Source organism: Dama dama, chromosome 30, assembly GCF_033118175.1.
Source record: "Dama dama isolate Ldn47 chromosome 30, ASM3311817v1, whole genome shotgun sequence".
NCBI classification, from domain to species: Eukaryota; Metazoa; Chordata; class Mammalia; order Artiodactyla; family Cervidae; genus Dama; species Dama dama.
Window position 1 is genome coordinate 85,187,961 of NC_083710.1, and position 11,728 is coordinate 85,199,688.

The 11,728-nt window shown below is 49.6% G+C and overlaps 1 protein-coding gene across 1 annotated transcript in view; it reads right to left on the minus strand.

Annotated features, from left to right (window-relative positions):
- EFNB2 (ephrin B2) overlaps window positions 1-11,728 on the minus strand; it is a 49,001-nt gene extending 37,273 nt beyond the window's left edge. Inside the window, exon 1 of the mRNA XM_061133390.1 lies at window positions 11,422-11,728. Coding sequence (XP_060989373.1) covers window positions 11,422-11,543 — 122 coding nt within the window. The 5' untranslated portion in view covers window positions 11,544-11,728. The remainder of the gene's footprint in view (window positions 1-11,421) is intronic.

Below are 11,728 nucleotides of genomic sequence, written 5' to 3' on the forward strand. Positions count from 1 at the left end.
GGGTTATGTGATTTCTAACCACTCCACGAAACAGCCTAAGAAAGAGAGCTGGAGAATTTGGAGGAAGGAGCCTGGAATCAGAACACTCAGGTTCAAATACAGACTGTACCACCTATGAGCTGAATGGCTTGAGGCAAGATGATGAGCCAGGCTCTGCCTTGGTTTCCCCATCGCTGTCACGGGGGTCATGAGAGTTCCTTCCTCAAGGGGTCATTATGAAGTCTGAACGAGTCAGTATTTGTGGGGCGGCTGGAACAGCCACTGGCCCCCAGTGTGTGCTGCAGGCAACTGTCGTTCAATGAAACAGACTGTGCCCGCCAGGTGAGGAGCTTGCTAAATAAGCAACCGCATGGCACATTAATGCCAGAAGGCTACTGGGCTGCCTTCGAGGATTCATTCAACAACCCAATGGCTTCCCGTGTCCTCCCATAAAGGGGGTTCGCCCAGGATCCAGACCTTCCCCAGCCGTGGTGGAGAAGCTGAGTGAATCCAGGGTTATAGATGTTACAACACAGCACCAGGGCAGGAAGCAGAGGAGAGCACATCTGATTTGGCAGCAGAAGGGAACTAAAAAGGTGCCTCCTGGAGCAGTGAAGTATGCGAGATGAGTGGGACACAGGCAGCTAAACAGAGACGTTAGAAGGTGCAGGCGCCGTGTCCTAATCCTTATTAACATTTTCTTTTTATTTACTTGGCATCTGTATGTAGAAGGCAAACTGAACCAGACGGCCAAGCATACAGTAGATGCTCAATTCACTTTCAACGGCAGGAGCTGACATGTATCGGTTCATTGTGCCAAGTCCAGAGCTAGAGTCTTCTTTAAATCCTGACCACAGTTCTAGCACGCTTCTTCTTCAGTCCTGTTAGATTATTGTCCCCCAGTTCAGAAATGGGACAAGTCAGAAACACAGGGGGGTTTTGTTCCCAAAGCTACACAGCAAAAAAATGACTAACCTGGGAGTGGGCGCCTACGGCCAGGTTCCAAGGCCCGTCCTCTTAAGCAAACTAAAATAGCCCTGGCCTGGCTCACTTTGCTAAATTGAATCACCTAACCTTTCCATTATCAGCACAGACCTTTTGAAAACCAACAGGTACTGCTAGTTCTCCTGAGAGTAAGGGGGCTAGAATTGCTGGGTTAGCTGTCCCGCAGGGTCTATTTGTTCACTTGTGGGAATCTGTCTTCAAGCTCCACTGAGACATAGGAAATGAGGCAGATTATTAAAGACATACGGTGTAGACAGTGGCCACCCTTAGCTGAAATGTGTTCCTTTGATTTGCTGTGGTTCTGTTTTGGAGATCTCCCGGGACTTTGCTGAGCGATACTGTTGTCTCTCCTGACTCAGTTTCCCCTCCCATGGGAGGAACTCCAATCCCTTTCTTCCTCCGTGCCCACGGCCACCCCGGCCACGCAGCGCTGCACAGAGCATGTTTGCCTTCCCCGGGGGACGCCCTTACTCCCTTAGGGTTTAAGTCTCCCGAGGGTAGAGACTGCTCTTTTCTGTATTCTCAGAGCCCAGCGTTAACAGACCTCACCATTCACAAATGCTCATCCAACAAATCAATGAATTATCTACCGTTAGTGATCAACCAGGCAAGAAGAGAGGCCAAGAGCTGGGAGACAAGGGCCTCCGATTTCTTCAGCGATCCAGGGCTTTCTTCAGCAATCCAGGGCTTTCTTCAGCGATCCTTATCAGCCTTTCGGAGAATGGTGATCTAATCTTTAGCCGTTTTCCAAAAAAAAAGTTGGAAAGAGGGCAGCAGTTCTTAAGGTGTGGCATCAGCTGAGAGCTTGTTAGAAATGTGAATTTCAAGTCCCACGCAGACCTCAGGAATCCGGAACTGTGGGGGCGGGCGGCCAGCCTGTTTTCACAAGTCCTCCAGGTGATTCTGATGGTTCTAGAGCCACTGGGCTTGAGGGAGCGCTCCAGGATAAGGTGATTTGTTAACAGGGGCAGCCAGACACAAACCTCTGCGTTGTGAGTGCCCCTTCGACTAATACTTATTGGATGTCAATGCTCAGTGGCAGAGATTGATGACAGGAAAGAATTCTGCTCCCTGCCTTTTAGGGACAGGCTGGGTGCTGGGGGATTAAGACTTGCATATGAATCACGACAGTGCTGTGTATCACGTTCTTTCTGTGCCCTGGGTATTTAACTAAAGTGCTGTGGGATTACAGGGGCAAGACTTAAAGGAACTGTGTTTGATCTACGCCATCAAGACAGGGCAGTCATTTCAGGTGACACGGTGACCTTTAAGGACAGTCCATTTCTCATGAAGATCCATTTTCCCATAGACAAAGTGGGGTGCAGGGCTTAGGAGAGCCTGTTTTTATCGAAAATGTACCCCCAAGAACCCACTGTACAGCACAGGGAATTCTACTCGATGCTCTGCAGTGACCTAAACGGGAAGGAAATCCAAAAAAGAGGGCTTATAAGTAAACATACTGTTGATTCACTTTGCCGTAGAGCAGAGAGTAACACAACAGTGCAAAGCCAGCTATGAATGTGGCGCAAAAGTGCCAGTTACTAAGTCATGTCTGACCCTTTGTGACCCCATGGACTGTAGCCCACCAGGCTCCTCTGTCCACGGAATTCTCCAGGCCAGAATCCTGGAGTAGACTGCCATTTCTTTCTCCAGGGGATCTTCCCAACCCAGGGAACAACATTTCAAATAAAAATTAATTAAAAAAAAAAACCCACAATATGCAATCATAGAGAAGGTCAATCTTATTTTTAATTATTTCCCCCATACAATTAGACATTTATTTTCTGCTGATTGGAGTTTGCAAGATTAAAATACTTATTGTTTAAAGGTCATGTATTTAACATAAGAGAAGGGCATTATACAGTAGATGATACTCCTAACACTGACTATGCATAGATTTGTACTGAACATAAAAGAATAGAGATGAAAATACACTATGTTTATAGCAAAAAAAAAAAAAAAAAATGTATCCCAAATATAGTTCTGGTAAGCTAATAGTGGCTCATCAGTAAAGAATTCGCCTGCCAATGCAGGAGACACGGGGTTCAACTCCTGGGTTGGGAAGATCCCCTGGAGCAAGATGATGGCAACCCACTCCAGGGTTCTTGCCTGGGAAATCCCATGGACAGAGGAGCCTGGTGGGCTACAGTCCATGGGGTCACAAAAGAGTTGGACACGACTGAGTGGCTAAACAACAGCAATGGAGCTAAGTGAAAACTGACCTCTTCTAACTTCTGCAGGCAGAGGCACTCTGAGCTGGCCTTGAATATAAGCAGCCTGGCCCCACTCACGCATCAGACAGTTCCCATTCGGGACAAAAGTTTGAGGCCACAGTGAGACAGTTTAATAGGTGGAGGAAGCAAGGACCGAGATTCAGAAGTGCTTCCTCAGGTGAGAGCGCCACGCCGGCCCCCAGGTTCATCAGCTGGCACAGGAGGCGCTGCAGAGATGCTAGGAGGGCCACTTCAGACATCAGCTCTGCAGCTCAGAGCTACTGAGGCGAGCACGGTCGGGTGGGGAGCACCCATCACCACTCTGGCGGAATGCGGGAGGACTCAGCAGGTGGAAAGCAGAGAATTCTGTCTCAGAAGCAAGAGACTCAACTAGCACCTATGAATACCCGTGGGCTTCCCAGGTAGTGCCAGTGGTAAGGAACCTGCCTGCCAATGCAGGAGACACGGGTTCGATTCCTGGGTCAGGAAGATCCCCCATAGGAGGCCATGGCAACCCACTCCACGATTGTTGCCTGGAGAATCCCATGGACAGAGGAGCCTGGCGGGCTACAGTCCAGGGGGCCGCAAAGAGTCAGACAGGACTGAAGCGATTTAGCACGCATGCACATTAATACTTGTAGAGGGATCCAAGGACTGTAATTAAAATTGGATGCCACCAAACATAAACTGAGAAGAAAAATCTGGATGATTTTCGAGTTTCATACAGAAAACACCAAGAAGATGAAGTTTTCAGAGTATGGGTCATTCACGGTCTTCTGAATGCTTGCCCAGTACCAGGCAGTTAGAACATTCACCTACCCGTGCTCTCGAGAATGGAAAGAGCGAACTATTAACACTTCACTACTGCCAATTTTGTCTTCATATTTTGTTGGGGGGAATTACTAAGGGCAGAAACAACCTGTTTGCCTTTCATGGCGCCTTCTCCTACGATGGCGTTTTCTTTGAAACCAGCACGGCTGCACTCACCAGTCACAAAATGCTCTGGACTAGAATTACATATTTGATATTTATACATGAAAAGGGGAATAAAGACCCTCTGCCTCTTCTCTGCGGGAGCCACAGAAATTGGTGCACCTGGCATTCAGCGCGCGTGCAGAACAGTTCATAAGGGATCACCTTCTCTTTCCACAGGGCCACTGGATCCAAACATCCTGATCCCTAACGCTCCTGCGGGGGGTTCTCAAAGGTAGGATGCGAAGCTGTGGGTTGGATGCTGGTTCGTAAACAAGTGGCAGGACTTGCCTGCATCATTTCTTTAATCACTTTAACCCTGTTCCTCATAGAAAGCTGGAGGCCAGGGCAATTCAGCGGCTCCTTTTGTCACTTGCCTGCCATAAATATGCACCAGCCTGCGTCTGAAAGGCTGAAGGAGGCCGCAAGCTTGCTGGACATTTATCATGCTCTGTTCCCCGCTAACAAGCAAATACTTTCGCTGAATGGACCATTAGCGCTCATTGTCAGATGCAGAATGCAAGGTGCTGGGATGTGACCAGCTTGTAAATGAGGGGATGCCCCTTCTCTTAGATGAACCTGGGTGAACGCTGGGTCTTTTGATATGGTTTCTGAATTGTACTGGAGAGGAAGGTAGAGTAGCAGGCCCTGAGGAGGGCAGGTCTCTGGGCCCTCTCTTACATGTTTTGAAATGGTGAAAGCTACACCGCAGTGAAGAGAAGCAGGCAACAAGTGTCAGAAAGCCATCGCTCCACACCATTGAGTTGGCTCTCTGAGAATTAGGAACAAAATCCACGAAATGGGTCTAAAACAGAATAATTTCGACTTAGTGAAGATCTTCAGACACGGGATGCATTCGCCACGCTGTTTTTTAGAGGACGGCCCCCAAATGCCCCCCACCCACTCCAGCAAGTCACCAACCTAGGGTGTTTATAGTTTTCAGTTTTCTCAGCCTCTTAAGAGTTCAGACTTTCCCAAAGAAATGCTGAGACTTTTCTAAGAACCCAAGCAGGAGGCAGAAAAAGCAAAAATCTCCTTTCTGGCCTGACTTAACTTGATGCCACTCTGCCTGGAACCCAACCGTGGCTTCAAAGGCCGATTTTGGTTATGACTAAAATGCAAAGTGTGGACCTCCAAGACAAAAGCCCGGCCCATGGACAGGGCTGTTCAGGGCACAGGAGAGCAAGAGCCTCTTCCGTTTCTAACTTTCAAGCTGGCAGCAATCACACTTTGACAATCCTACCGTTTCCCCAATGAGGGCCTGTCCCTGTCCCATTCAACTCAACTCATGGTTAGGGGTGAAATGCCATCTCCACCGGTAGGGGCATATCGGATTACTGCCTATCCAAGTGAAAACCCAATTCGTCCTGTGATTTTGCTTAATTATACTTTTTTTTCTTTTTTTCCTGGGGGTGGGAAAGACAAAACTCAGAGAGGAGCTCCCTGGCAGAGGCGGGGGGTGGGGGGTGGTATATAAATGTTTAGCTCGGCCTTGCCCGGGCTGGGGCTGAAAGATGGCTGAAATCAAAAGGTCGGTGTTTTCTTTTCAGGTCCCTGTGGCCCTTCCTAGCCCCTCTGGGCTCTGTTCATCCCCAGCAGGTCCCTGCCTGGAGCCCAAAGAGATGAAGGCAAGTACCGCCAAGGGCGGCTAATCCTACATTACGGCAGCCGCTGTTAGGCCAGGAGTTAAAAAGGAAAAGCTTGCAGGCCTGAACTCACTGCAGTGAGCCGAGGTTTTAATCAGCCGCAACCTCAACCTCTGGAAAAGGCGGTCAATGGGAACCTACCTTGGCCATATTATCCGCCACCAATGAGCAAGAACTGAGCCATCTTTTCTTCCCGGCTTCAACCAACCCAGGCCACAAGGGGGGCTTTCATACCTTCTAATCCGAGTTTCCAAGTCTGTATGGCTCCCACATAATAGCCAACAGCCTGAAGCAAGGGCCTTCCTTTCTACCCTCTTTTCAGAGACGTGTCATTCCCCACATCCAGCTAATCTATATGTTGCCATGGCTTCACCCTTTATCTGCCTTTACATCTTATGAACTGCATGGATTTACCACATTATTTTTATCTGAAAGACAGAAAATGGTGGTTTTATTGCCATACAATCAGATTACCGCTGCTACTTTCTCTATGCCTTTTTACCATACTTCAATCAAAAGGGATCCGTGTCTTTTTACTCTGCCCTTGATTTACATTACATCTGTAAAGACCCAGTCTGGGTTGTAATCCCCTTATTAACTATGACCAGGGTTGATTTGCCTAAAAATAAAAGCAAATTGTGTCAGACCCTTTCACTTTGTTTTTGATTCGGAACTACAAAATGGATTACTAAAGAAATCTTCAGAGTTCACACGGCTCGTATAGTACTGAATTTAAAATGAGAATTAAACAAGTCAAACAGGAGAGCCATGTCCACGGTCTACATTTTCCATCATGGGAGAAGGGCTGAATTGCCTATGTCTTTGTGTTCTTTGGCTTTAGAGAGACAATGAAGCCACAGGAGTTTTTCCAAGCTGTTCGAAACTCTGTCCCTTCCCTACCCTACCCTTCCCTCTTGCCTTTTCTTCTCCTCCTCTCTCCCAGCCCCATTCTAATTCCTCCCCTTAAAAAAAAAAAAAAAAGAAGATAGAAGTGGGGGGAGCTCTTTCCCAAAAGACCTAATTCCTGACTAGCAGCTTCTAGTCTGCATATGTTAATGAAAATATTTTAAGCAGCTGAACACTCCCCATTTAAGGCTCTACTTTACTGCACCAAGAGCAAGCTCCTAAGTAAATCTATGTAGATATATGAAAAGTGACCTGAAAAACAGGTTTTTATGGCAGCAGCCAGAGACTAGGCGGGCCCCTAGGACCGTTTCGATGATTATTTTCCTTAGAAAAGCCCTCCTTCTCATCTCATTTGCAGTGGGAGAGTTCAAAAATAAAGTTTTCATGGAATGCTCAAGAAATAGCCTGCTTGTTTCTTTTCTTTCTTTTCTGATGAGGGTCTCAGTCTGTATATCCTTGCCCCTGCCACTCCCATCCCTGTGACGCGTCACTGCAGTCACGCTGGGATCTCGAATCGCTTCCCATTAGGTGCTGGCGCTGGGAGACGTAGCCGGCTGGGGGGGTCACTCTCAGCCGCCCCCAGATACTACCTGAATTATTTCAGGGCGGGGCCAGGTAGCAAAGTCCCTCTGCAGGTAATCATGCTGACCCACCAACCAGAGGATTCCTCTCCGTGTATTTCCAGATAAGAGGTTTTACGATAATGATTCTAAATATACCGCTGACTCTTCAGCTGACTCCGTATGGAGCAACCAAGGCCATCAGCAGTTCTCAGCTGGTCCGGGGCTTGATGGCTCATTTACCTGTCCCCCAGCTTCAGCCCGGCACATTTCAGGACGCGGGAGTCATTTGCATGCCTTTGCCTCCTAGGACAAGTGTCAAGAGCTACCCTTTGTGAAAGATTTTGAACCAAGTGCTTAAGGAATCATTTTAACCTCCAGCTCCCGTTTCTGAAGCTTGAGGCTGTAATTGCTGAGGTTAAAAAGTGCAGTCCCTGGACACACGATTCCCAAATCAATTCTCTCCTGGTCTGAAAAGAAGGCTCCCAAGCCTGCGGTGAGATTTCGAGGCCGCCCCGGCTTTGTGCTCGCCCTGGCTCGGTCGTCCTGTGCAACCGCGACAGTCCATTACCTACAGTTTATCATCCTGACAAAATGTGAGGGCTGTGGATGTGAAAGCACTAACAATTCCACCCCTGCTGCTTTGTGCTCCCCTCCCCCCCCATATTAAAACCGACAAGATTAACCCAAACGCAAACTGGGGAGCATAGTTCAAGGGGCTATTGAATCCTTGCTGAATGTGCATTTGTTTACCTACAAAAATAAGAATTTCAGACACAATGGAAGGCCGGCCGGCTTATATATGGTATTGAATGGACTGTTTAAACAGCACTATCCATTGTAGTTTATTTTATCAATCTCTGACAGGTCTGTATTTATTCAGAGCCTGACTGTGGCGGAGCCTAAGTATTATAGGTTATCTGGACATTATCCAGCCATTCTTTTGTATCAAGTCAATCAATATCAGGAATTCACCATTATGTAGGGAAAAAATGACCCGAGAAAAGCAAAACGCTTGGTTAACTAGTATATGGCGCATATACTAGGGAACAAATAGAAGAAATGAATGCTCCAAATTCAACAAAGCTAGTGTAATTCACTCCAGAATTCCATACCAATACGGACTTGCTCACTCTAAAGTGAAGTTAATAATAAATAAATAAATATATTTTAAAGAGTAAACCTTTTTTTTTTTTTGGCAAAAACATCATGCTTGGAAAAAATTATTCTACTGAAACGTTAATTAGCAATGAAAGCCAGGCTCTGCTTTTCTCTCCAGAGTTAAAAAAAAAAAAAAGCTACACAACGAAATGGCCACAGTTGACACAACTCTTCCTTGAACCTGTGGATGCAGTGGCTAACTTTTCAGTCAGTAAAACTTATTCAAAACTCTCCGGGGGTGGGAGAAGCAGACAGTGTGATTGAAGTAGTTATGGAGACGGTGAATTTACAAAGGCTTTTCTGGACTGTGTCTCCAAACAGCTGCTGTGTGCTCCCTCTGTCCACCACCTGCTAAAAAAGCTGACCTCCGAGTGAAACAAACCTAATTACTGATGGCCGCTTCATTACAAGTGAATTGTTCTACACTTGGACAAACTGATGGGCAACTTCAATGCAGTTGATTACTCTCTGCCACATCACATTTACTGACCGAAAACTTTCCCCCTGGAAATAAATATGCAACTCCCCCCAACAAACAGAGCAACTCCTTGGCACCCTTTAAAAAAAAAAAAAAAAAATTCATTCTCAAACTTAGAAAAGGCTCTTTTATAGCATTCCTCCAGGAAGAAATCTTTCTGATCTCTCAAGCTAGCATTCAGCTGCATAACTTAGTTAAGTAGACTTTTGCCAGGGGACAAACGATCCCGTCCTCCAGGCCAGCCATTATCGTGAGGATTGTCAAAGAAATTCTCCTCTTGGGGGCCGGAGCCATCACACCAACAGCAACAGGGTCAGTGCAGGGAGGCAGGCTTCTCCACAACCAGGCCTCCGGGAGGGCTCTAAACCCGAGCCCAGCTCAGAAGAGCAGCCTGATCCTCCTATCAGGCCAGTGAGTATCAGTCACCCCTTCCCCCAGCATCCTGGAGGAAGAAGATACTCACAAGGAAACCGTAGGCTGAAAGAATTACTGCGCTACCTTTATTGTTTGCAAGTAGCTATTTGCAAAGCCTACAAACCAGTAGTTAATAATACAAAAAGGTGACTTTTACTGAGCTGAAACCTGAAGGGGTTAATGGGAATTTCTTTAAAGACAGGAATGTAAAAATTAAATCTTACTGGGAGGAGGAGGGGAGTGGAAACTCAAACCCCAAAACCAGCCCCCCAAAGCCAGTCGGTGAGTGAAAGTGCAAAGCAGCCCCGGGGAGGAGGCGAGGGCCAGCTTGGCGACAGCGCAGGGAAGAGTGACCCCTGTAGGCAGGAAGCGAGCGCCGGCCGCCCTGGGCCGGCTCCACGGGGCCTGCTGCCCTGGCCCGGCTCCCGGCTCCCCGGTCCCCGGTCCCCGGTGCCCGGGCCGAGGCTCCCAGCCCCGCGTTCTCCCGCACCGCCCGGCGCCTCACGCTGCCGGAGCGGAGACCAGCTCTCACTGCCAGCATTTTCTCAGCAAATCCAGTATGTTACACCGAGGCGGGGAAAGGGAAACAGAAGTCCATAAAGATCAGGCTACAGGGAAAGGGAGTGCACGGAGTAACTTTTATTATACACGGGAGCAGTGTTGGGAAAAAGCCATCCAGCCTCGTGCAAGAATCTCGGTTTCATCCGCTTTATAGCCGTGACGTTTTTCGCTCTTTACCAGGGAATTCTTGGTTAGCATGTCGGTGAATCTGAAATTCACCCCTTTTAAAAGCGTGGATTGATAATTCTCTGATTGAGATGTGATCTTCAAATCAACCCCACCCCCACCCCCACCCCTTTATTCCTAAATCCACGGGCCGACTCAGCTCAACTTCTTACTAGGTCATTGATTTTGCTTCTGATCTCAAATGCTGACTCCGGGAACAACCAATGTCTTCAGACTTACCCCCCCAAGTTTCCCAAGGTTAAAAAATCCCATGGTTCTGTAAAATAATTCTGGCTAGGATTCGAAACGTCTCCCGAGAGTGAAGTTATAATGCAATACTGAGTGCACAGCTGACTAATTACCAGTCACAGCCATATATGTATATATGTATATATATATCATATATGTATATTTCGAGATGGATAGCCTTTTCTAAATGCTAAACGTACTCGGGCTGCTCACAGTGAAACTTAATCTCCGCCAGGCCTGGCTTCTCCCGGCTGCACCTTTCGATAAAGCAAATCGGACCCAAGGCTCCCATTCCCGCCCAGGCTCCCCAAGCGCGAAGGCTTCAGGAGCTGTGTGGCTACTGGGCAGGGCCTTAATGAAGCTTTTGCGCAAAGCATCTTTAAAATCAAGTTAGCCTTCGGGACCACAGAGTCCGGGCCATCGGTTTAGAAACGAAGGGAGAGGCCGACGTGCAGACGGTTCCCCGGGAGCAGCCGAAGGCCAATCTCCCGGGAGGGGAGGGAAGGGCTCGCCGCCCGACTTCTCCCAGGCGGGCGAGCTCCCCGCGCACGGCCGGGCAGGCGGCGCGGCGCCCAGACGCGTGAGCTCTGGGCGGCCCAGGGACCCCCGACTCCCTTCTCCGGGGAGCGCTCCGCTGCCCCCCCGGGCTGCCTGCCCCGCCCGCCCAGCCGGCCCGGCCCGCGCCCGGCCGCTCCTCGGGAGCGCGGCACCCTCGCGTCTCCGGAGCCCGCCAGCCTCAGCGCGCCAGCCGGCCCTGTTTGTAGCCCCGTTCTCCGCCCTGGAGAAGAAGTCAGGGTCAGGAATCGCTATCGGACACCTCTCCGGACGTGACACCCAAGTCAACAGGGGCTTTTTTTTTTAGCGCCCGGGGGCCTGTTCACAGGGCGAAGAGGACGAGGAGGGCGCCCCTCGGGGCCGGCACTCTGGCTGCAAGGCCGAGCGGAGTCACCACAAAGCGAAAGGCGGCGGGGGTGGGGGACGAGGGGGCTCGAGAGATCGAGGATCCAGAAACACGCTCCGAGGCTCGGCGGCCCGACCCATCCTCCCTTCGGGGCTGCGCGGAGCGGCGGACCCCGGGGCGGCGAACGAGGGGCATCGCGGACGCTACTTACTTGGAGTTCGAGGAATTCCAATAGATGGGTTCTAAAACTATCGATCTGGAAATCGCAGTTCTGCATAAAACCATCAAAACTCCCCAGCAGTACTTCCACAAGGAGTCCCTCCTCGCGGCCATGGCCAAGCCGCTCCCAGCTCCGCGCGCTCCTGACGCCGGAGGAACGAAGTGCGGGCCGGGAACCCCAATCCTCCGGGCAGGCACAGGGGAGACCGCAGGCAGCTCCGGGGCGCGCCGATCAGCAGCTCCAGCGGTCGCCAAGGCCCGGGGGCGCTCTCCGCGGGGGCCCTTCAGAGCGCGGGGCG